The 25,159-nt window shown below is 49.2% G+C and overlaps 8 protein-coding genes across 8 annotated transcripts; 4 read left to right on the top strand and 4 right to left on the bottom strand.

The window, feature by feature from the left end:
- Positions 1 to 702: 702 nt before the first annotated feature.
- Positions 703 to 2,388, top strand: ATNIH1004_006314 (uncharacterized protein; the record flags this gene model as incomplete). The annotated part of the gene is made up of 3 exons (XM_033570949.1): positions 703 to 882; positions 954 to 2,050; positions 2,100 to 2,388. The coding sequence occupies 3 exons, from the start codon at positions 703 to 705 to the stop codon at positions 2,386 to 2,388; spliced, it is 1,566 nt and encodes a 521-aa protein (XP_033426981.1).
- A 3,217-nt stretch (positions 2,389 to 5,605) lies between these two features.
- Positions 5,606 to 6,670, top strand: ATNIH1004_006313 (uncharacterized protein; the record flags this gene model as incomplete). The annotated part of the gene is made up of 3 exons (XM_033570948.1): positions 5,606 to 5,642; positions 5,703 to 5,735; positions 5,811 to 6,670. 3 exons carry the CDS (start codon positions 5,606 to 5,608, stop codon positions 6,668 to 6,670), a joined length of 930 nt encoding a protein of 309 aa, XP_033426980.1.
- A 343-nt stretch (positions 6,671 to 7,013) lies between these two features.
- Positions 7,014 to 8,653, bottom strand: ATNIH1004_006312 (glutathione synthase; the record flags this gene model as incomplete). Its single annotated transcript, XM_033570947.1, has 2 exons — positions 7,014 to 8,259; positions 8,352 to 8,653. 2 exons carry the CDS (start codon positions 8,651 to 8,653, stop codon positions 7,014 to 7,016), a joined length of 1,548 nt encoding a protein of 515 aa, XP_033426979.1.
- A 471-nt stretch (positions 8,654 to 9,124) lies between these two features.
- ATNIH1004_006311 (putative SNF2 family helicase/ATPase) lies at positions 9,125 to 14,178 on the top strand (the record flags this gene model as incomplete). Its single annotated transcript, XM_033570946.1, has 2 exons — positions 9,125 to 12,012; positions 12,075 to 14,178. The coding sequence occupies 2 exons, from the start codon at positions 9,125 to 9,127 to the stop codon at positions 14,176 to 14,178; spliced, it is 4,992 nt and encodes a 1,663-aa protein (XP_033426978.1).
- A 595-nt stretch (positions 14,179 to 14,773) lies between these two features.
- ATNIH1004_006310 (DEAD/DEAH box helicase) lies at positions 14,774 to 17,658 on the bottom strand (the record flags this gene model as incomplete). The annotated part of the gene is made up of 3 exons (XM_033570945.1): positions 14,774 to 15,749; positions 15,802 to 17,156; positions 17,206 to 17,658. 3 exons carry the CDS (start codon positions 17,656 to 17,658, stop codon positions 14,774 to 14,776), a joined length of 2,784 nt encoding a protein of 927 aa, XP_033426977.1.
- Positions 17,659 to 17,983: 325 nt separating this feature from the next.
- Positions 17,984 to 19,833, bottom strand: ATNIH1004_006309 (MFS transporter; the record flags this gene model as incomplete). The annotated part of the gene is made up of 2 exons (XM_033570944.1): positions 17,984 to 18,847; positions 18,904 to 19,833. 2 exons carry the CDS (start codon positions 19,831 to 19,833, stop codon positions 17,984 to 17,986), a joined length of 1,794 nt encoding a protein of 597 aa, XP_033426976.1.
- An 816-nt stretch (positions 19,834 to 20,649) lies between these two features.
- ATNIH1004_006308 (wax synthase family protein) lies at positions 20,650 to 22,239 on the top strand (the record flags this gene model as incomplete). Its single annotated transcript, XM_033570943.1, has 1 exon — positions 20,650 to 22,239. The coding sequence occupies one exon, from the start codon at positions 20,650 to 20,652 to the stop codon at positions 22,237 to 22,239; it is 1,590 nt and encodes a 529-aa protein (XP_033426975.1).
- Positions 22,240 to 22,408: 169 nt separating this feature from the next.
- ATNIH1004_006307 (RIX1/PELP1 family protein) lies at positions 22,409 to 24,922 on the bottom strand (the record flags this gene model as incomplete). The annotated part of the gene is made up of 2 exons (XM_033570942.1): positions 22,409 to 24,511; positions 24,587 to 24,922. 2 exons carry the CDS (start codon positions 24,920 to 24,922, stop codon positions 22,409 to 22,411), a joined length of 2,439 nt encoding a protein of 812 aa, XP_033426974.1.
- Positions 24,923 to 25,159: the final 237 nt, after the last annotated feature.

The raw sequence follows: 25,159 nt of genomic DNA, 5'->3' as shown, positions 1-25,159 counted from the left end.
CGTATATACCCTGCAGCCTGCACGTATCTCTTAGAGACCGGGCCATCGTGGAGGTATAACTACCATGACAGGTAGCAGATTTGAGGAAATATGAATATTGTGATATACCTATTGATTCCTTCATATAAGAGACTTTCTACTAGTAATAACCTATCCACAGTCCTCAGATTGATTGATCTAGGGTATACAATCTAGAGAAGCGAAAGTTCCAATTGGGATGGATGGCATAAACCTGACCCTCCAGCAACTATCCGGAGAAAGGTAGCAAATTTCTAGAAGAACAGAGGGTGAGGGAGGGGTCAAAATCTGTGTTGGGGCCTTTCATAGCAACAAGAGAGACTTCTGTGTACAAGTGCACGGAAATGTCAACAAAACAGAATGTATATTCACTTCACTTACCTATCCTTCCCTTTTTATATTTTATTTTATTTTTTTATTTTTTTCAATTATATCCCTTATCTGTGGCTTTACTTGCACTTGTTACCTTTGTTTGTCTTTTCCCTTGTCCTAGCAAAGCACTGTTTCTCTACTGGCTTCTATCTAGTCCTTCTTATCAGTTCAATTCCAGGCAAATAAATAAAGCTGTTTCCATTAACTCTAATTGGCTGTGAGATCTAATTTTGACTAATAGAAACACCCAGTGATAAGTTGTGTGGCTAACACAGGAGGTACTTGTAGGATTCACCTGGTAAATAGCACACCATGAGCTTCAAAGATAAGCCAGCTTACGCGGACGACATCGTTCCTCTCAAGTCAACCAATACCTATAAGTCTAACCTGAAGAGCCCTGGACCCACAAAGGCCAAAGGGGAGGGCGACAACAAAAGTAAACACAAGCGGCGGGTGCGACATAAACCAAAACCTATAGTCATCAAGTTTGTTGTAAGTAGAGGACAACTGTGCAAGCTGCTACTAGTAAAGTCTCTTAAAATACTCACCCTCTCATTTGACAGCCTCTGAGACCTCTCCGGCCCAAGTCTCCCAAGATACCCGATCCCATTCACCCTGCTCCCGGGCAGCAGCCAGACGGTAGTATGATCGATAACCAGGATACGACTGCTCCGCACTATGGACAAGATGACTGGAGTCTGCACAACTTGCCTGATATTCTGTACACCCTGAGACCTGGCTCTGAGAACAGCAAGTCGAGACAGCGTGTGCGTATCAACATTGGTCCAATATTCGGCAAGATGCTGCGTAATTTGCCCGTGCTTCCAGATCGTATCTCCTCCAAGGTAGAGGGATGGCGCCTGGAAGCGTGGTTCCGTATGGACCGTCGTATTGAGCCCGAGGACATCATTGATCGTGTCGACCCCCTCTATCGATCGGGGATCACTGAGGACGACATCGATCTTCGCCGCAGAATGTTTCGAGAGGCGTTCCATCTGGCCACCTGGGGTGCCCAGAAATCTTTGAATGACGTCTCTCGCATGGCCAAATATGCCGGAATCGACCCAAAAAAGAACACCACCCGAGGCATGACTCCCGGTCTAATTGACCCATCCAAAGGTGAAGCAGGTGGTCGCATTCCTCTCCCTGCTTGTATCCCCAGTTGGGATTTGTCCATATTTGATATCCCACCGGTTGTCGTGCAGTCCAATGGCCTTACGCAGGAGCCTGTGGATACCCAGCAGCCACATCTCAAGCAGCCTAATGACCTAATGCAGGAACCTATGGATGTCCAGCCACAGCTCGTTCAGCCGCCTACTATAACTCATTCGCACCCTACTGTGGAGCAGCAGCCGGTCGTGAAGCAGCCAATGGGTTCCATGCGACCACAGTTTCCTATACGGGAAGCCGCTACTGAAGAGTACTATGCGTCTATCGCAAGACAATTCATGATTCCAGACCACCTAATTCCAGACCGCATCAACAACCACATCAACAATGTCAAGAACCAATCGAAAAACCAGGGAGTTGAGGATCCTTTCATAGGACAGTGGCAGATGAGAGGTATGCCGGTGGGCCATGATACAGCGAGCTCCTTTATGGCTTTCTCTCCAACTCCAGGAGTCGGTCTCAAAAGAAAGGCTACTGAAGATCCTGTGAAGTAAGTTTGACCGACCTGCTGCAATTTCCAAGCTGAATCAAAGGTGCAGCACCCACGGCAGCGTGTTGGCGAATAAGAAAACAAAACCAGAATCTTCTTTCCTCCCCGATTATCCCGAATTCCCCAGTGAATTGGCATCTCACAATGGACCTTCAGCTCATAGCTGTTTGGGCTCTCTCGAATCTCAGACTGGTCCAGTCATTGGAATGGAAGATTTCCTTGGAATCAATAATCTCTCATTTACCGAGTTACTGAACTCGCGTTTGGGTGATGAAGTGGCCACCATGCTCTCTTCGGATGCAGCCGCCTGGCCTGGATTTTCGGACCAAAACCAGTGACTCCATAAACCTTGGCAAATTGGCTGGATATTGATTACGGAGTACTATGGAAGGCGTAGGTTTGGAGGGTTGGGAAACTCGTGAGATGGCATAGGTTTTGCTTTCTTGTTCGCGCTGTTCCACTAGCCTATTTTAAGATCCTATTCTTCTTGTATGTATGGAGATTGATTTCGTTGGCCTTGGTACACTTTCATCTAGGCGCGGAATAACAGGATTGTACATGGGATATTATGGAACTCTTTTCTCTAGGATGCTTATTGTTGTGAAAGAGAAGCTCCACTTTGTCTTCTTTGCCTTAGATAAACTTCTCTACCACTACCATCATTTTCAAAAAAAAAAAAAATCTTTTTATGCAAGGCTCCCCTTTATCTAATCACTGCTGAGAATGAATAGTTAAGAACCCAAAGACTATCTATCCCGCTCTAAGTGGCTATAATTCACAGGACCCAGACTCTCTTAAGCTTTATAGCCCAGGTAGGTCTGAATTGGGTGGCGTAGGATCATATTTTTAGGAACTTAATTCACTTTAACATTATATCTTCTACTCACACCTTTGTTACTGAGCTTAACAATGGTGAGTGTTAGCTTGCTCCAAATGGAGCCAATCGAATGAATATAGCTTTGCCATGCCCCAGCCTCCTCCCAGACAGCTGCCACATCTTTAATAAATCACTCGCGGGACCTGTTCTGTTCTTGCTAGTGCTATCAAAATGTGGGTCTGATGGATCCAGGGAAAATATAGCAGTTGCTTTGCAGGAACTGCAAGATGGATTGTTGTCTTCGCGTCCGGTTTTCCTATGCGAGGTGTTCTCTTGCCCCAGCGTTCTCTAGATATTCCTGTTTTTGCACTCAAAGTTATTACTTTATTGTCGATGTTGTTCCAATTTCCTATTCAAATAAAAAAATTTTCAACCTATCTGAACTTTGCAATCAAATTTGCAATTCCTTTTCAAAATCAATAAGGCGTGCCTTCGGTAGGCTTAGAGTTTTGCTATCTATTATGCACAACAACATAAACCAGCATGCACGCTCAAATTCATAGAGTTGGCTTTATCATACGGCAAACGCCAAAGATGATCGATTTGACAAGAATCGCCAAGCCTGTTCAAACTTCCGGTGCCTGTAAGAACCCCCAAACCCCTAAGAACCTCAAGTCCATCAAAGATGCGGGGGTGGCTAAAGCCACTAAAAAGAGCAATAAATCGCTAATAAAAGTAAATTAAAAATTATACACCACAGAAAACTCTAGTACTATCCGTGAGATAGAAAACATTCCCAGACAAGATAGCCCCAAGGCAAATGACTCTCGCAATTACGCCTCCTCCCGTACTGACCAGCAAGACTTATCATGGCAGAATTTACCTGATATTCTGTATCAGATAAAACCAACCAAAAAGACAGGGCCTTATCTAGAACCTCTCCTGATGAGGTACTTAATTCACGGTCACATCCTTCAAGAAATCCCAGTCCTCTCTGACAACATTGTTTCGGACGTTAAGGAGTTCCGGGTCGAAGCCTGGATGCGTCTCGATAGCCGCAGCTATCTCAAAGATATCATCGATAGAATGCATCCCGATTTCAATGCAGATGGGAACAGCAGCATTTTATTCGGTTCCGCAAAGATGAATATGCTTGCTTGGGATTCTAATAACAAGAAAAGTCAAGAAACTGAGGTGGGCCTGATTGAAGAAATGGTCAATCAGGGGATCAACCCGTGATTGAGCTCAACCGAGGCCTGACCCCGGATCTCATTAATGAGGCTCTCAGAGAAGAGGGGGGCAGAATCGAGCTTCCTCGGAAAACGAAGTTTAATAAAACGCCCACGGTTCGTCTTGTGGCGATACAGGAAGCTATCACCGAAACTCGAGAGAATGTCGGAAAGTCACTTTCTTCCTTGGTGCCTCTCCTCAAAGATCTCATCAATCTCACCGGAAACATGACACCGTCAGAAGAGTAGACAAAGGAGAAGCTCTCCTGAGAGGAGCCCAGAAATTCTTAACTTCTAGCAACAGTTCGTCCTGTTTGACAGAGAGGATAAGTCATATGGCCCGCAACCTATTTAACGATCTGATTCCGCAGAGCAGGGTTATATGCAACACTGGGCCGTCTGAATTACTAATGGTGCGAAAGTCTTTCTAAAGCTTGTGTAGCCATGTGGTGGTGGGGGAGAACAATGCTAGCAAGAGTCCGACTGGTGGGCTTATGCGGTCTCCTGTGCCGGTCTTCCAACCTCCTATGGTATTTACCCCATGGAGAGAACACCTATTTCAGAAAATGCGATCCCGGAAAAGTTTCGCGGTGTACTCATCAACAAAATGCTGAAAAGGTGCTTCCGGGGCGAGGGCTATATTTTTCAGTTACCATACATGTGTGAAATCTCTGACGACATGATGGAAGCTGATGAAAAGATACTGTGATCACAGTCCTTCTTGCCTTCGTCTTTAGTGACATTTCACTGCTGTTCTCGAACATGATATTCCTTCAGTATGGAGTTTGTCGCAATCATTGCAGTATCTCTAACGACCTATCCAGGACTATCTTAGTTGCATAGTTCGGATCGATATTTAAACAATTCTGTTTTCTTTTTATTTACTTTATTTCTTTCTTTTTCTCGCCTTTTTTTTTTTTTTTTTGGTAACGATCAATCTGTTTTGAGGCGTTATGGATGAGGTTCGATTAAGGTTGGATGCCAAGATATTCCCCGTCAATAGTGGGATGCATGAAAGGCGCATATCTCTGTACGACAATGCACTGCCGAGCTGAACTTGGGATCTCTTCAGAACGAAGTCTCAGACATATGTTCTACGGTTGTTGGAATCCAGGTAGGGAGAGTTGAGCACAAAGTCGTGTGCATTTAACTTTCTCTTCTTCCTATGCAAGTAGAATAGTAAGTAAAACTTTTGTCTGGTAAGTTTAAATTCCTTCACAAAGAACCCCTAATATTATAGGTCTAAATTACTGGGAACAAGTGGCTCCGCTACAACTATCTAAACAAACATCACATGGAGACACGCAATACGGAGGTTTCCAGTATTGACTGGCAGCATACACGTGATATAAATAATTCCATGAAGTGAAAGTTGATTGCTTCTGTTCTTTAATTCTTCCCTTCCGGGTAGAATTATAGTATATATACCTCTTGATCTATCTTTTATTCTTCTCTCACTTCAAAACATCCATACAGCCAGTGAGCTTAAAAACAGAAACCAGATTTACCATGGCTGACTCTTCACCCCGCGCTTCTCCTGCTCCTGGTAAGTATTGCTTCACCTTTAGCATACATATAAATACTTACATTATATTCTATCTTACAGAGCACCAGGAAACAAGCAACGGTCCCTGTCAGCGTGAGAATTTCTCTTCCTATCTCCTATGTCTCTTTCTATGTCTTCTTTATTCTTCCCGGCTAACATGTTTCCTAGATACTACTCCTCCAGTTGCAAATCATACATGCCACCATCCATATCATTCCCAGTACTCAGAGAGTAATCTACCTCCTCTTCTTTTTCGCATGGACCAACCTCTGAATACGCAGCTCGGGGTTCTCAGCAACCTCATAGAGAACGGGCAAGAGGTCACAGACCACGAAGGCTCTGCCATCCGTGACTTCCCATTCCTTCCACGATATATCTCCTCCCAACCACCAACATGGCTTCTGGAATACTGGATGAGAACGGACTACCGGCTGACATACCGCGACATTAAAGCGCGCATGACTACTCCCGAGGATCAGAAACCCACGGAGAATGCACTGAACATGCGTCGGGAGCGTGAGGTGAGAGCTCCGCTGAGTCTATCCTGCTGGACTGCGCGTCGAGGCCGGGCGAACAGAATCTCTCGAATTGATATAGAACGGGTGGAATTCTGGACCATTGACCAGGTCAAATTCAATACAACAATGGAAATTGAATACAGACAGACAGAGACTGAGCTCTATCCTGTCCCTTTTCGTCTGCGTGCAAAGTCTCTTGCCTCCGCTCCTGTCGCCACGGTCTACTATCCACTCGACACCTTCCTTGAAGGCGATGGTTCCCATGCTCCTAGTAGCCGGATTACAGTCGCTCTTGACATTTTCTATGAGCTATCTGAAAGAGCGTTGGCTAGAGGTATGGATTCCTGGAGACAACTGCCGGCCCATGATATCCCGGTGAGTTGGAAACCCTACTCTGATACCGGGCGGCCGTCCGCCCAAGCTGGAGTCATTGTAGATCTCGAGGAAGAGGATGTCTCTTTGGATGATGCATCCTCTGATCAAGCTGATGAGTCCGAGGTTCATAGTTAAGGTTTGCTTCAGCTCTGTTTATATCATTTAACGTGTTGTATCTATCACTAACATTTGTAAACGGATGGTAGGATTGGTAATTGATTTCAGGAACGATCTGATGTCATGGAAGGGACAGTCTAACATCATAAAGTCAGACGTGGAATTTAATCTTTATTTATTGTCTCTCCTTGCTCCTTTCTTTATATCTTCAGCCTAGATTTCTATGACAGATCAACTGTTTACTTTCCACCTGGTCCCTTTTATACCTTTTCAAAGAATAGTTTACTCTCTGCATAGCAATTAACTATTGATTGTGATTCTTCCCTCGTAAGGCCGTGCACTGAAGCATATATACTTCTATCTAGAAAAGCAGAATACTATCTAAACTAGAGAACCCGGTGGCAACTCCTCCTTCGTTGACATCCCGTGCCTTCGTTCTCATGAGCCATCCACCTTGCTCGTTATGCAGGACTTTCCCCCCGGCTTGATTCCACAGGATTGTTCCGTACACGCCCAGTTCCCCAATGACTTCTCCACCGAGCACTTGGCCATCACTCCTCAAAGCCACATTCTTTGCATCGGATGGCGGGCTGATTAGCTCCATCAAAATCCAGCGCTTCCATTCCGTCTCGGGAATCGAATGCAAGAATTCAGGGATCGCAGTTTTGTAGATATTGTTGCCACCCCCTTCTCGCTGCGGCTTGAGAACGTGTTTCGCCGCTGTGTCAGGGTTGAGAGCCAGGTCCCTACCACGCCCGTCGGAAGAAAGATCATACTGAGGCGCAAATGTCGCCCGTAATCTTGCAACCACGGACGGATCAACATCGGCCAAGAAATTTGCCAGGTGGTCCGGACCTGCACTTTCCGCTAGGACCTGTTGCACAATTTTACACCCAGACAATTGATTTAGGACAGTTGGGCATTTAATTGCCGCAGAGCGTTCCAAGTGAGTGCGCGCCTCCCAATCGCGCTCCGACTTATAATCACTTGGTGCATAGAAGCACCGCAGGTATACGGTTGTTACCTCGAATGCCCTCGAAGAGTAAGGGGGGTGGTATATGAGGGGACGAGAAGGGTTGGATTCAGGAATGGACGTGTGATCCAAAATCTCCGCGCTCAAGAGACGAAATACGGGTATCCTGTGAAAGGTTGTGAGTTGTCTTAGGAGTGCCAATTGGTCAAATGTATTCCTCTCGTTCTCCTGAACAACAAACAGAATGCACGTGGGGAAAGTCGGCGCTGATTTGGACGTCCCGTACGCGGCGTGTGCAGCTGCCAATCCCGCCGACAAAGTCTCCACTGCGGTGTTCTTAGGAGGCTCATTGGATTCAAACAAGGGATGAGGTGGATATGCGATAGGATAGCCCAGAGGGGAATTGACGAGTTCGGAGTGGAGCGATGTCACGAGAGACGACAACCCACCGAAGGATGACGAGATGGTGTTGAACTCAACCTGCTTCAATGATGGTGCTGTCGAGTTGGATGGTGCATGGGCCATATAATCTGACCGGAAAAGACCAAGCGACAATGTCTGGACATAGCCCTCCTTCTTCACTGCAAGATGCGTCTTCCACAAATTTGAAATGAAGTCGTCCACGTCAATAAGGCTACCAGTCAAGAAAGTGTTTAGTCATGGCCTCTCCGCAACACAGTTGATCCACAGAGCAATGTGGACCAGGAATGGTAGGTTCAAGCTTACTCTTCCATGATCTTGCCAAGCCATTCTTCGTTACATGTTATCACGGCATACAGGTGATTGTATACGGTCTGCAGGGCTTTTGCCTCTTCAAAACAGGCCCTCGGAAAGGGACTCGGGAATAGAGTCACAGGAGCATTTGTCGCCAGCACTCCACGAGAATCCGATTCCCTCGGAATAAAGCTCGGGGCTGGCCGAACCATCAAGCCATTCTGGGCCGCCCAATCCTTGATGGTGGTCACCAGGAAGTCCTTTTGAGCGGGGCTCAAGGGAGGAGGGTAATTGGCATAGATAGACTCGCCCATGGCTGGTTCCTGGCCGTTCTGAGGTGGGATCAGAATGAATGCTCATCATGGTGAGGGGGATAGTTATGGATGGATTAATAATGGAGGGGTGTTATCGCTTAGTCATCGAGTAATCGATAAGGGCTACCGCCTTAGATGCCGCCCAATAGGCCGGCAGAAAAGCTCCAATCGCCTGATTTGATTTTCTCCGCAGCACGGCGCGAAACGCGTTGCTGGTGTCCAAAGTGAGGTTGTCTTGATGCCAGCCCTGGGAAGAAACACCCGTGATCATCGCTTTGATCCGGCCTTACTCCAATTTTAGACTTTTGATGCATATCAAATGTAGATTATTGGTGACACTAAGTCTTCGGTCCCATGATTCGCTATATTGCATCAAAACCAGGGGACTGTCCGATTGACCAGGACTTGATGTGAACTCGCCTCCACCCTGAGACCAAACGAAGAAAATGGTCTGATGTTCCCTCAGACAAGATGCAATTTGATCACGGAGACCCCATTGACTGGACAGTCGATGAGGTAGTGAATTTTCTCTGCTATAATCCACAGGAACCATGGTCTCAGTCGGCGTCTCGCGGTCCTAGGCCTGATCCTCAGTCCTTCGAGGCTGCACTTCGCGATAACTTTGTCACGGGAGAAGTTCTTTTGCAAGATGTTGACAAAGCCGCATTGCGCGAGGACCTTGGATTGAAGGCCCTAGGTCATATTAGCTCCATGCTTAGGGCAATACGATACTTGCAAGGGAATTCTCCCAAATTCCAGCGTCTCACAGGGCATTTACGCTCGGTTGACGACCGCCAAAATGCCTTTTCCCCAACGCCATTTGCTTCTGTGGGATCCGCTCCTCAATGGTCTTCCCCCATATGCCATCAGAATAACACTACACCCGGAAATGTAACCACACAACATGGAAATCTCCTGAACCCAAGCATTGTATCGACCCCGTTTGCCCCGGCACAGGAACCAGGCCAAGAGACTGCTTCTGAGTACACGATGGACGAGGAAAGACCTGCAGAGGGCTCTATTGGACAGGCTCGGCCTCGGGAGCGAATTATAGTCGATGATCTAGGGAGAAAGCGGCGAAAGCTAGACCTAATATCACAAGCCGAAATTGAAAATATTGAGCGGGCTCCAACTCCTGCGATGCATCCGCAAGGCGTGAAGTGGTTTATGGGACCAGAACGGATGACCTACTCAGCGCTATTTTATTCACCCGATTCGGACGACAATGATAATTCATTTGTAATAGTTGGATCCGAATTTCCAAGAGCGCAGCGTTGTTTTGTGAACAAAGCCCTTGGGTATAGCTACAGGCAGCGGCCGATCAAGCTAAGCTCTGGTAAAGGTCGCACTCAACGAGCCATGGTACTTTACGATGTCCAGAGGGTTGTCAAGGACAGCCAAAAGCACTTCACATTGTACACACACCAAAATGGAGAGGTTGCAGTTAGTAAGGAAAGAATAGAAGATTGGCCGCAACTTGTTGGAGTGCAAGCTGGTTCTCAAGCCTCAACAAATACGCCAAGTGTCGCTGACCCGTTCTTATATCTTCTTCAAAAGTATCCAGCTCTACAAGATGATGAAGACATCTGCCCTTTGTATGGCGATTCAGGATCAGAAGGAGAGTTTGATGAGGAAACCTGGCAGGAAATCCAGGCTGAAAAAGAGGCAGTCCAGCACAAACCAACAATTCTTTCACGAGCAGAGGTTGAATCTGTGATTGTGGACTGTGTCTCGGAATATGAGAGTCGATGGCACGGAACTGGAAAGCAGAAGGAAGAAATGAAAGCGCGGCGACTTTGGCTAATGGCCAAAAAGAGCAAGAGTACTAACCAGAAGATCAAAACTCTGTCACAAGATGTCAGTAACCTAGAAAAGCGCTTAGGAAAATTGCAGGAGGCTATTTGTCGAAGCGAGTATGCATCAAAGTCTGAGCTACGAAAACAGTGTCAGAGTATGGAGCAAACTGTCATGAGCATACAAAAGAACAAATGGCGTGTGGTGATTCTAGAGCGTGAAAAATGCCCCCCAAGAGTAGCGGCTGCTCCCAGGAATCTATCAGCTCAGAAGTCACCACCGGCTGCAGGAGATGAAGAGTCGCTCTATTCCGAATCTGACGGCTTTACTGACCTTGATGACTTTATTGATGATGAATCCGACTCTATTGAGCGCGTTCAGGGAAACAATAGTGCGACACCGACTCCGTCCACATCTGATAGTGACAACGACATCATCAGTCCTTCTGGGATTTGGCGGAACTCGAAGCGATCCAGGAGACTCCCTTTTCGGGAATCCAGCTCTCCTCCTTCTAGCCCTACTAACAAGGCATCGGCCGAGTGTATTGATCTTACAGCAGATTCCCCTTGTGCTGATGATTTAAGGATTGAGACCCCTCCCTTGAACCCGGTTCAACGAGTAAGCTTGAGACCCACCAAGGAGACTGCTACAATTAGAAGGAGTCCATCTATCTCCCCTGAACCTATACTTGGTCCAAACTTGAGTGTTCAAATGCCAGTCAAGCAGAAAGACATTTTCCCTAACAAATCCGAACGGAAGCGGTTATCATTGCCTGACATTGATGACATTGAGAAAGTCTTATCGATGCCATGGGAAGTCCCCGAAGAGCGTCGCAACCGTCGCCTACTGTTGGCGAAGCTAATTGGTAGTTTGTCTATTGAAGAGCGAAACCGAATGGCGATATTGATACGCAGATATGAAACCCAGGATTTGCAGACGCTCGCTGGGGACGCTCTAAATAAGCTGCGTAAGAGTAAAGAAAAGATTCCCGGGATGCCCAATCCCGAAAGCCAGCTGATTATGCGGACTGCGTCTCTTTACATAGCATGGGTTAATTGTGTTCATCCCCAGTTAAAGGGGATTCCGAAGAGCCATATTATAAAGGCCCAAGGGGAAATCGAGAGTTTTCCGACTTTTTTCTGGGAGCTTTGCACTCGTCTTGACGCATTCCTTTCTTATGACGAGAAACAAGCTTCTGATAAATCAGAGGAGGCCGATGCAACAGTTCCGGGTACACCTCACAAGAAGAGAAAAAGAGAAGTCAAGGAAAATCGAGAAGTGAAACTGAACCAAGCAAGTGCACAGATGCGTGTTGCCTTAAATGAAGAGCAGAGACGGAAGGTTCAGCAGAAGATGGAAAGTATGGGCCTCAGCAACACTGACCCAACGCATCAAGCAGTTAGCTTTGGAGATCCAATAATTTATCTAGATCCACATATTGGCAAGCGTGTCAAACCCCATCAACTCAATGGCATTCAATTCATGTGGCGAGAGTTGTTTGAGGACGAAAAGCAACAGGGCTGTCTGTTAGCACATACGATGGGTCTGGGCAAAACAATGCAAGTGTAAGCGGTTCCAGCCACACCTTTATTGCCAGTTTCCCTTTCCTCTGCTCACCTGCGGACAGCATCGCTCTCCTAGTCACTATATCCAGTACTGCATCTTCCAGTGACCCAAAGATTAGCCAGCAGATTCCCGCCAGCTTCAAGGATTCCAGATTTCTTATCCTTTGCCCTTCCTCTTTAATTGAGAACTGGTATGAGGAATTTCTGATGTGGAACCCTCCGAATTCAAGCATTGGCCCTATAAGGAGACTCACAAGTTCACACGCGCCTCCAGAAAGGTTGCAGATTGCGTCCGAGTGGGGTACGGAAGGGGGAGTTCTTATCATGAGCTATGACATCTTCAGAGCGTGGATTTCCAACAAGAAGACTACCAAAAAAGGACAGCCTCTTTCCGAGGAGGTCCATGGGAAGGTCTGCAAATGGCTGTTAGAAGGTCCGAGTGTTGTTGTTGCCGATGAAGCCCATAAGATGAAGAATCCATCCTCTGCTATTTCCCGGGCCGCCATGCAGTTTCGCTCAACAAGACGCATCGCACTTACTGGATCTCCTCTTGCCAATAATCTTATCGACTACTATACCATGGTTAATTGGATTGCAAAGGACTACCTCGGAAATTTTGTGGAGTTTAAGGCAAATTATGTGGAGCCTATAGAGGAAGGCCTATACGCAGACAGTTCTTATACGGAGAGACGGAGGTCTCTCGTTAAGCTTCAAGTGCTCAAAGAAATTCTTGATCCCAAGATTAATCGTGCGGATATCACGGTGCTCGAGGGTAGTCTGCCACCCAAGATTGAGTTTGTTCTTACTGTTCCCTTGACACAGCTACAGAAAGCCGCCTATGATTCATATGTTGCGACCCTAGTCCAAGGCAGAGGGGACGTGGGCACTGCAAAACTTTGGTCCTGGCTGGCAATTCTGGGACTCTGTTGTAACCACCCTACTTGTTTTAGAGATAAGCTACAAAACAGAGCAAGTGACGCACAAAAATTGGATAAGAGAGTGGAGGAGACCGAAGAGTTTCCCGGGGATGAGCCCATCACTCAAGCCGGACTTCCTGACTCGGAGAAATTAGTCGTGGAAGAAGAGCAACTCTTTTCCACTGTTCCCGACATGAAAGCCCTGGAGCTATCATATCGGGCACAGATTTTGGACAGGATAATCGACGAGTCGATCAATGCTGGTGACAAGCTGTTGATATTCTCTCACAGCCTACCAACGCTCAACTACATTGAGCATATTTTGAACCGGGTCAATCGAAAATACTGCCGCTTGGATGGAACGACCCCGATTGCTGGTCGGCAAGCTGCGACAAAACGATTCAACCACGACTCCTGGGAACAGGTCTATTTGATCTCAACACGTGCAGGGGGGCTGGGCTTAAACATCCCCGGTGCCAATCGCGTCGTGATCTTTGACTTCTCCTTCAACCCTGTCTGGGAGGAACAGGCGATTGGACGGGCCTATCGCCTGGGTCAGAAAAAACCAGTCTTTGTCTATCGCTTTATCGCCGGTGGCACTTTCGAGGAAATCATGTATAACAAGGCAGTTTTCAAGACACAGCTTGCATTCCGCGTCGTTGACAAGAAAAATCCCGTCCGCACTGCCTCCAAGTCCCTCCGCGAGTACCTTTTCCCAGCGAAACCAGTCCCTCAGGAGGATATCACTGATTGTATCGGGAAAGACCCTAACGTGCTGGACAAGATCCTCGTAAACAGCGGGCCCGACAATCCGATTCGAAAAATCGTCCTCAGCAAGACCTTAGAACGAGAGGACAACGACAAGTTAACGGAGGAAGAAAGACAAGGCGTCCAGCAAGCCTTGAGCGATGAACGTCTGAAGCGGACCGACCCAAACGCATATCACCAGATGATCTGTGAACGTGAACGTGAACGACAGAGGGCTCTTGTGCAGAACACTACGAACACGACAACAGCGCTCCAGTACCCTTCCGCATATTCACACACATCATCCCATGTGCAGTTCGAGCCTAGTATCTACATGAATCCTCCACCACAGTCTCTGTCTTTTCACCAGTATCAGCCTCATCATGATCAGCAGCTGTATCAGCCTTATCAACCATATCCCCCCCCGACCACTAGGCCATCGATTCCTTCCAGCGCTCATAATGACGGCCCTCCTCCTTTGGCCCCGGATACCAGTCTTTAAAGAGAGATCGGATTGCCGTGACATTCTTTCCTTGGCATCAAGGAATCATTTTCATATCTCCGTACTTTACAGTTTCCTGTTTTGCTGAGCGACCTCTTTTCCTCCAAAATCTATCGAGTTATCATCTCTTAAGCACGAGAGTAGCGGCTTTTTTTTCATACCAATTCATATCCAATTATATCCCCCGCCAAATATGTTTAGTAGGTTAAGCAGCGTACATAATAATAATACCATTACTCCTGATTGCATTGAGAACAAAATTAAATTGAAGGCCTACAAAGTGCTTAGCTCATGGACTTTACTAGCCAGATAAGACAAAGGAAAATTCCGAAGTTAGAATGTGATGTGCAATCTGACCAGCAGAGTGGCCTAGTATTTGACAGAGTAGAATATCAAGCCCAATCCCTTGCGCTTAAGGGAAAAAAGGAAAAGAGAAGGAAAAACGAGAGATTCTGTATGACCATTCTTTCGAAACCAAAAATCTGTCTCCATATTAACACAAGTAAACCCGGAATATGTAAAGTGGAATTCAATTGAATATGAGATATTAGAAGTCAGGGAAAGGGCAGGGAGTTTGAATGGGCAGCGAAATCATTTAAGATAGAAGTTTCTCAAGGTCAGCAACGCGGGTGGCTCTATCATCGACCATTTTCTTCTTGGACGTTTCGCGAAACGCTTCAAGCATCAGCTTACGCTTCGTCTCTTGGATGGCAAGAACACGGTCCTCGATACTATTTTCCATGATGAGACGCCAGACGGTGGTTTCGCGCATCTGGCCCAGACGATAAACCCGGTCGACAGCCTGGTCTTCGATGGCCGGAGCCCACCAGCTGTCCGCAAGAATAGCTTGATTGGCGGCAACAAGATTCAGACCAACGCTGCACACGCTCAGACTTGCAAGGAGGACTATGCAGTTGGGGTCTCGGGAAAATCGGTAAGTGGAGTTGTCGCGGCTCGCCGAACTCATCTTACCGTCAATACGAGCAAATCCAATTCCGTGGCGATGGAGATGAGGTTCGAGAAGATCGAGGAAGGAGGTCCACTGGCTGAACACCACGGTTTTTGTACCGCTGGCCTGTCCTTGCGCTGTCAGAATCTTGATCAGAGCCTCGATCTTACTACTTGGATGGTCTGGGTCGGCAGAAACACTATCAGTACTTTCGCCCATCTCAGCAGCAGGAGACACCAAAGTGGTAGTGTTCTCTATATCGGCACGACACATGGGGCATTTGTGCTGTCTCTCGATGACTTGCTCAATACAACCTCGATCAAATGAGTGACCACAGGCTGTGATAATAGGCTGCTCTAGGACATCAAGGCAGACGGGACACGTCTCCTGGCTCTCAATCCTGATCTGCAGCATGTCTTGAAGGGCTTTGATGTTCTCGGGTGTTAGTGGAACGACTTTGTCTTTCTCCAGAAGTTCAGTGAGGTTGTCAATGCGCTTCTTGCAAAGCGCCCAGTGATTGCATACTTGGCGCAGGCGAAGAATGACCTCGAGAAGGTGAGAGTACGTGGTGCCAGTCTTTTCCTTGGATCTCATATCCAGAAGCACGCCCTTTGCTTCCGACCTATGCAGCTGTTAGCACGCCCATATCACCTATAGGGTTAAGCCACACATACTGGAACATATTGTACTTTTCCTCTTCGTGAGGATGGAATTTGACCCGAAGAACACGGGACGTGAGGGCTGGCAAACGCAAGTTCACAAAATCCATATCCTTTCTGCGACGCAGGCAGATTGTACACATCAGGGCTTGAAGGAGCAAGCGCGCATTGGGATCATCAGACATAAGAGGCCGGATCAGAGCGCCATTGAAGACTGCCATGTCTTCTAGGCCGCCGGAGAGTCCCAAGTAGCGGACTTGAGAGTACAGGTCCTTGAGGGTGTTGACAATGGGCGTTCCGGTCAATGACCAGCGGGAATCCGCTCGCACGTTACAAGCAGCCAGAAAACCTTTGGATCTTGGATTCCGAATTGTATGTCCTTCGTCTAGAACGATGCGACGCCAATGGACAGAAAAGATCCCTCTCTTCGGCGGCGTCCTCGCATCAGGATTATATTCCATGGCCAGAGCACCATAACTCGTGATCACTACATCATACTGTTCGAGATTGGCCGCCTCCTTCTTACCTGTACCATGGTATACATGTACGCGTGGAGTGTTCTCACTGCGGGTATGATCCTGGATTTGGTTTCTCCAGTTGCTCATCACACCCACCGGAGAGACAATCAGGGTACACTTTGAGGCACCCGGCATTCTAGGCTGAGGGTTCGCCAATATCAAGGAGATAATCTGGATCGTTTTTCCAAGGCCCATATCATCTGCTAGAATACCTCCACTCGCAAGAGGCGGCTGGATGGCTGTGGAAAAGTTCGTGGCGATGTTGGTGAATCGACCACCGGTCCGTTTCCACAGCTGCACGACGTCTTCGGATCCAGGGCTAGGCAGGACAGGATTTTCTTTGCTAATCATCCAAGCCAGTCCTTGCCGCTGGTACGGCAGGAGCTCCGTCGACAAAGCTGCCGGAGTATCTGTCATCGGCATGTTTGCCAGATCGGATTCATTCATACCAAATTCTTCTGTGACTTTACCGATCTCGCGGGGGTTGAATGTGCTACTTTGACCGATAAGATCTTCCAGAGACTCTTCACTCTCGTTGTAGCCTTCCCCGGCGAACAGGTTGGCATACATGGGGTTATTTTGAGTTTCCCATTGCCGTCCTTTGCCCGACGCCAGTGCACGAGCCATCTTGGCAACTTCCTTTTGCGCTTTTGCACGCTCTTTCTGCTGTTTCTGCTCATCGCGCTCCCTCTGCCTGACACCCCCCAGAGGAAGCCTGTCCTGTTCCATACTTCGCTTCAACTCGTCTCGACTTTCTGGGGCACTTGGTCCAAAAAGCCGCAAAACAATGGGACAATCAAACTGCCCAATAGTGCCTGTCAACCTAGCCTCAATAATCAAAGAATTTGCGTCCTGCAGAATTTAGCGGCGTTTGGAGGACGGGGAGAGTAGCTTAGCTCACCATATACTTCGCCAGCTTGGCCGCCATGACACGAGGAATATGACCAATCTGAGAGCCCATGACATTATTCACACAGATGGCATTCCGGTCGTACTGGTTCGTTGGTTGTCGGTTCAAGACCACATGTTCGCCGAGAGTCGCATGTCCATTGTAGAAACGAACACCCACAATCTTTGTGTTTAATTCTCCGTAGAGCATCGAGTTCCCAGCCAAGGCATCATCGGCACCTTGAGTTCCCTGTACCAGATCTGCAGCTTGCGCATCATCTTCATCATCTGCAGTGTAGGCTTGCGAGGATTGACTAAGAGGCACAAAAACGGTGCTCTCACCCAATCGCCGCCCATGGCTGCTGGCACGCGGGTACTTGGGAGTTCGTCCTGGATCAACATGTTCGTCATCGCTGAGAGTGAGATCAACTTGATCTATGTTACGCTTATCCAGAAGCCGGCCCATGATGACGCTGTCCGAAGATGGATACGAGAGGATACACGTTGGAGGGAATTAGAAACATGGCAGACGCGATAGTCCTGATCAGGACTAGTGCAACGCGCTTCTTCGCGGCCCCACGTGATCCACTCGTGATTTGTGCGGAGACTATTCCGGATTGGGAATTTCGGATGCCAATTTGATCTATCAAGTTTTAACATGGAAATACTATCTATCTTCTATGTATGTACTACCATATTATATACAGCTGTCGTATTAACCATTCCAGCGCCAATGGAATCCTGTACCAGGGAGTCAATGTTCAATTTTCATAGACTTTCCTCGGACTTCTCTAGTGACTGTCCTCAGTGGGCTGAGCGTTGGCAGATTCAGCCCGCCGGAACTGTTCTGAATCTCTCGAGCGTCTCCGGTCCATGCTAGCCCGCAAGGAGGCCCCATTGTCTGCGCTTACATCCAGCGCTGACTGGGGAGACACTGAAGTTTGGCTCGACGGCGTCTCATTTCCAGTAGTGGAAGTGACTACCTCTTCCTCGGGATTGTCGATCGGGCGGGGGGGCTTGGTAGCCACTTCCATCAGTTTTTTCATGAAGGCGTCGGATTGTGCGGAAAACTTGCACCGTTTCCGGATGGCTGGCCCGTACTTGTAAAACAGGAACGGGAATGGCATGCAGGCGGCAGCCAGGAACGCCGGAATGCTCGAGGCCCAGTGGACCCCCAGGTTCTTGTACATGTATGGGGTAAATAGAGGGAAAGCGGCACCGAATATAGAGCGCAAAACAGCACTGGCCGCCAACACCGAGGCCGCAAAAATGGTGTACGCGTCAATCAGATAGTTCATCAGCCCTAGGAAGACCAAGACCATGCCAAAGCCAAATGGAGCACAGCCGGCAATACTAGCCATCCAATGCACTGATGGCCCATTTGTCCATGCAAACCAAAAGAGACCAGTTGGAATAGCAATGGCCGCCAGCATGCATGGTATGAGGCGTGTTTCGGGGGGTGCAAATCCATTGTGAGCCGCCGCTGTCCGGAGATAGCGCTTGTTGTCGTAGATGGTGTACATCAAGGCAATGACCATCCCCACCATAATTCCTAGAAACGCCAGGCCCGACACACCTTGGTTCCATTGGCGCTGCTGTCGGTACACGATGGGGAATGCCGCGAACATCATGAAGAGAGTCCCGTAGATAATAGCCTAAATCCAGATTAGCTCTGCATCCCAGAGAGGTACAACCTGCGGGAATACTGAACCATGTAGATCGAAAGCAAAAAAACAATAGGTTCACGAAAGAGAAGAATCCAGGGGCGCGAGAGGGCGATCTTGAATGCCTGCGTGACCGTCTGCTTGCCTTGCTCCGCGTCCAGCTTGCTTTTGTAGATCTGGCCGGTGACCTGGGAAAGCTTTACGGCTCGCTGTCGCAGAAGAACCGGAGCGTATGTTTCGGGGACACTCAAACAACAGAAGACCCAGAGAGTGCCCGAGAAGATGGCCAGGAAACCCATCACCCACTGCCATCCCGCATTCATCCCGAGGAACCCGCCGCTGATCGGCCCCAACACTGGCCCCAGAAACGGGGCACAGGCGAAAATACTCATGGCCAGGCCCCGCTGGGTTGCGGGGAAGAGGTCCGCGATCACCCCGCCGGCATTGGTGAGAGGGGACGAGCCAAACGCACCGGCCAGGAAGCGGAAGATGATCAGGGACTGGATATTCTTGGACCCAGTAGCGGCGGCGTTAAACACGGTCAGCCCACAGTAGCTGATGGCAAAGAGGTACTGTCGGCCCCAGAGCTCACTCATGGGGGCCCAGAGCAGAGGTCCGATGGCAAACCCAACAACGAACAGAGAGACCCCCAGCGTGGCCACCGTCGTGCCGACCTCAAAGGCTTCCATGATCTGTTCTATTCCCCCAGTGAAAGCGGACGACTCCATGGATACTGCCAAGGTTGCCCAGGCCATGGATATTGTATAGAACCATTTGGTTTTTGTCGGAGTGTTCATTGGGTTTCGGGGATCATCCGGGATCCAGGTGACAATGTATGGGTCATCTTCGGTTCCCGAGCCAAGGTATGGATAGTCGAGGATCTCTGGAGTGAGTATACCTTGGTCGATGATGAGGCGCCAGTGCGGGAGTCGAGTGGGCTGGACAGCCTCAGCCGCAGCCGCAGCCGCTGAGGTCATTTTTATTTTTATTTTTATATTTTTTTCGATTTTATTGTGGCAGCTGTTCACACCATATATCAATCGAGAAAGGACGAAGAAAAGCTGAGAGCCTAGGAAGCTGGGAATAGCTGGGTATTAATGAACGCAGAGGCCGTGAGAAAGCGAGTGGCAGGCAAGAGAGTGAATGGAGAGACATTCGGGAATTCGGAGCTCCATTCTGGCGTTGATGCATTCCCAGGATTAAACTGAACAGATCCTCCAGAGCCATGCAGTGTGATGGCATGGTCTGGTCGGCATTAACTGGCCAACCAAGTAAGAACGGAGATATGGGAAGAGCGAGATATGCCTCCATTTTTGGTACAAGCCTTCACAGCATAATTTCAGGCGAAGGCAAGCATGGGACGGATCCAATCAGAGTGAATTGGAGAGGAGATCCCTGTTGGTGATGACGATGACGATGATTATTATTATTAGTGGAGGATAGTCCCTTCTAAGTCCTAGTAACTGAATCGTGGTTAGTGACTCCGAATTTCGGCATCGTTGGCCCACGGGGATCTCCACAGTGAACCACGTTATGGAGATTCATGGCAGGACTGTTGTGTTCCACAGCAGAATGGGTCTTCCAATCCATTGGAATCAACCTGCATGAGTATGATGAGTTTGTTTGCTGAGTAGAGATCGAATCGAAGCCACAGATAAGTTCATGCGTGGCGGATGTTTGTTTTTTCTTGCTTTTCCGACGACGACGAGCCCCGATCTTCTTTCTCTTTTCTTTCGTATCAATAGAGATCGCAGCTAATTAAATATTATGCCTCCTAACTAGCTTCTGGCCTCATGACCAATTCTTTACCTCCTTCATACATCCGCCTCCGCGATCGTCGTCTTCAGATCGACTCGCTCATTCAACAAGGGCACGCAAAGCCAGTACTTCTCTGGCATCTGGTCCTGTTCTTCACTCCACTGGCATTAGTCCTCCTGATTCCTCGTCGGCAATGCACCCCTTATCTGCGATCCCTCGCCCTCGTCCTGACTCTCGGTCTCGCGGTTGAGGCCATCCAGCATCGACGAGCCTCGTTGGGAGCCAATGGATACATCCTGGGGGTGGCGGTCGCATGGTGGTGCATTTGGACGGCAACGCTCTTGGTCACCCATGACGTAGAGCGGGACTTTCTACGCATTGAGCGTCGTTTATGTGCGAAAAACGAAACGCGAGACGACCCTGATGGAGATTTCGTCGTTGTATCCAACGAAAGTTGGCGCGAACCCCTTCAGCGCTTGGTCAGCGAATGCCAGGAATCCCTTGTGTGGCAGCCATACCCCCGTTCCTGGTCGCATCGTCTGGGTTGGGTGTTGAGTCTTCTCTTCAGCATGCGAGGCCCCGAGTGGAATTGGCGCATTTCATCCATCGGTCCATTGCCCTCCTCAGTAACTGTCCAGCTCGATTCTGCACGTCGACCGTCGCGTCTGCTGGGTGAGTGTCAGGCATTCCCGGCATGCCGCAATGGTCGCGGCCTCCTCCGCGCGACGGCCTGGGTATTTCTCCGGAGCTATATCCTAATCGACATGATGAAGGTGCTGATGATACGCGATCCGTATTTCTGGGGCGTCGTGTCGCCGCCGCCTCCACCACCAACCCCGATCAGCTACATCCTCCCCGCCATTCCCAGCGTGTTCCGTGTATATCGCCTTGCGCTTTCGGGTCTAGCGATTTTCACAGCCCTCAGCTTTGTGACGGCCTTGAACCCACTCATCTTCCTAGGTCTGTCACTCGCATTCCCCAACGCCTCACGCTCCGTTACCACCACCCCGTTGGATGCCCCTTGGCTCTACCCGGAGACGTTCGGTCCGTTCGTGACCTCCGTTCTGGACCACGGTCTCGCCGGCTGCTGGGGCCGATGGTGGCACCAGTTGTTCCGGTTTGGCTTCTTATCCACGGCCCAGTGGTTCCTATCCTTCCTCCCGACTCCACTAGTCTACCATCCCGGTCTTCGCCGGCTCGTCCTGGCCATGACGGTATTCAGCATGAGTGGGCTTATCCACGCCTGCGGCAGCTATACCCAGCTCGGCACGACTCGGCCGCTGTCCCGTACTTTCATGTTTTTCTTCCTCCAGGGCGTCGGGGTGGCGGTTCAGAGCCTCGCTACTACGGCCCTGTCGTGTCTGTTCCCTTCACGGTGTCTCCCACACTGGCTTCGCCGCACAACGAACGTCACGTTTGTAGTCGTGTGGCTCCTTTTCTCGGGGAGCTATATTGCGGATGATTTCGCCGCGGGCGGAGTCTGGCTGGTAGAGCCGTTGCCTGTGAGTCCGTTGCGAGGACTGGGACTGGGCGTCGAGGGCGAGCGATGGTGGTGTTGGAATGAACCCTGGTTCCAGTGGTGGGATGGCGGGAGTTTTTGGGCCAGCGGGCTGCGGGTGGTGTGAGCTTGTTACTATTAATTCTACAGGAGACTTGATTTAGACAGCTGAATAGAGCGTACTGGTAGGTGTCTATATTATATAGATTCATAGAGTGTAGGTATATATTACAATGGACCGTGGAGCAGTTCCTCCTACATTGTTACATTGAATCAATTTCCACTATATGTATAGTCTATGACTCACCCATCGCGACGTCCTCCTCGTCCTCGTCCTCGTCGTCCGTGTCCGGGTCAAGGTTCAACGCCGGTATCTCATCGTCGCTCTCGTTCTCACCTGCCTCCTGCGCGGCTGCCCCTATCTCCGTAGAGGAGACTGTGGACTGCGGGATGAGTGTGTCCGATAGCAGACCTCCCACGTTGTCAGTGGATGGTGTATTGACGCTAGCAGTCCGAGCACGCGGTGCTTCGGTCGAGGGGACTGACGAGGTAGGAATAGAAAGAGCTGCAGTGCCTGTGAATGCACCGGGCGACGCCTGTTTCAGGGAAGGCTGGCTTGGGGTAGCGATGTCGCTGGTTTCTACCCGCTGCCTCTTGCTCTGTAAACTCGCTCCTTCTGCCTGGTTAGAGCCAGAGGGGGCCAACGGTGGTTTGTGGAGAGCTTCCTGGTGGCTCCGCTTGCTGCTGGCTGAAACAGGTTGTGGAGAAAGATCAGTATCCATGAGATTGGCCTGAAGGATTGGTGTGGTAGATGGTTTCAGGAATCCGGTATTAGCAGGAGTGGTGTGAGCCACGGACACGGCTGCTTCATCCTCTTCGTCCTCGTCGATATTGTCGTACGCAGCGAAGCCAGGCGATGCATTCATAAGCACAGGCATTCTGGGTCTGATAAGTCCCTCGACTTCCAACTCTGCTGCGTAGCTTCGAGTCAAGAATGGAATAATACTGGCCCCGGCTCCACGACCCTTCTTGGGTGGGAGGGGGTTTAGGACACTGGCAAGCATGGCATTCTTGTCGGAGGTCATGATGATCGTCCGGTCGATTTCGGCTCGCAGCGATGGAGCGAGGAATTCAGTTGGAGCATGCGTTAGCATTACGGAAATAAGTTCCGAGGCAGCTTGCTTCAGCCCAGACAACGATGAAGATGCCTCCAAATGACGACTCTGCTTTAGTCCAGGATTCAAGAAGGCGTCGGCATTGGTGGTGGCCTGGTTCGGCTTGGATTTGCCTTTTGAGTCCGATGATCGTTTTACTGATGCACTATCATCGCCCGGTTGGGGGAAGAGATCGTGGCAGGCGGTTTGGAGCAGCTTGGTCAGAGATAAAACGGCTTGTTTGGTCAACGATGGCCCTATGTACGTAATCAAAGCGTGAATCAGGTCATATATGGAAGTCCGGACCTCTCGGCTGGATCCCTCCGCACGGAAAACCCAGAGGGCCTGTTCCAATATTGTTTGTGCAACTGGAACAGAGCCAGATTCCAACGTCTCCACAAGATTGAAAAGAACTTCCAAGCACGCAGTGTGGATACGAGGCAGTTCGGCAAACAGGCTCTCTCTTTCTGCGCGGCCAATCTGGGGGTTGTACTGGACGTCGATTCCATCGGACGGAACCATCACCGAAGTAAGTCGTGAAGTCAAATCCAGGATCAAACCAACAGGTACTACCACTGTCGAAGCTGTTGGGGTACGTAAAAAGGATGACAACATTCGCAGTACCACAATGAGTCTATCCACACCAGAAGCAATGCCCTGCCAGCTAGGGAGCCCCAACGGGTCTGGTCCGGAATCACGCATCTCCTGGCTGTAATCTTGCGGCTTCGCAAATTTCTGTAAGGACGGGTCACTGGATTCCCATTGCTCGACTACAGCCCGCAGTACGTAATGCGCAGTCCCATGGAGGGAAGCAATTGTCATCTGGCACCCAGTCTTCCATTCTTCCCCTGAAGTGTTCTTGGGGGCACAGTTGTGGAGCAAGACGAATAATCGCCCAGCTAGCTCCACCACAGGTTTCGAAAATGTAGGCGAAGTAGATCCAATGATTGCCTGGAGAAGGCTATGTATTTGCGCTGAGAATGGGCGAAAAATGGTAGGGTGTCGTGCAATCAGCTCTCCAAACGCATACAGAACGGTTTCCAAGAAAGGAGTCGCATTTAGTTTCAGCGTTCTTATCGGCTCCGAGGACGGCTTGACCGAGATCAAATTCAGGGCGGAGGTAATGAATCCCGGTAGCGAAGGCGTAGTGATCTCGCGGACGAGTGTAGGGTACTGGTAAGTAAGGTGGAAGATTCTCGTCAATGTGATTATGGACATTTTCTTCGTAGAAGTTGGATCCGGTTTCTGTTCAGAAATAAAATTCGTCAATCCCTACTATCGAGCTGCAACCGGCACCATTGATCTCCGACGAGTACATACTGCCAGAATTGCCATGAGACCGCGAACAAACGGCTCACACCCTCGCAAGACTTCCCACTGACCAGCCTCCACAATGGCTTTCACGAGCACCACAGCAGTCCATCGACCTTCGGGGGTCCGGTCTTGCAACAAGCTCGTCAACCTGGTCATCAGTTTATGCACTTGCACTGCATCTTCTGAATCGGATTTGCTCGATTTTTGGTGCTGAGAAGAGAGAAGCTCCCCGCAATTGCTCAATGATGTCGCCAGACATGATGCAATTGGAGGCAACTGCTTGACGGGGATATTTGTCAATCGGTAGTTGACTGCATGCAGCGACATGGACAAGGAAGCCATCTTGTCAATAATGAGACTCGACACCAAGAAAGAAAGCCAATATTGGCACTGGGGTAAACTTTTTTTTTTTTTTACCGGCAGAAAGAAGCGGACGCTCGGACCACGTGAAGCCTCGGTACGGTAACCCCGGTACGGTACCATACTGGACCTGGTAACAACCAGTATGGCTGGACTCCCCTTGGCACCCGGAAGATCACCGCCATCATTTCAGGCAATGTTCACGTTCAGCGTTGTCCA

Source organism: Aspergillus tanneri, assembly GCF_003426965.1.
Source record: "Aspergillus tanneri strain NIH1004 chromosome Unknown AapTan_4_pilon_pilon_pilon, whole genome shotgun sequence".
Classification (NCBI taxonomy): Eukaryota; Fungi; Ascomycota; class Eurotiomycetes; order Eurotiales; family Aspergillaceae; genus Aspergillus; species Aspergillus tanneri.
This window is presented reverse-complemented; position numbering and strand designations above follow the sequence as displayed.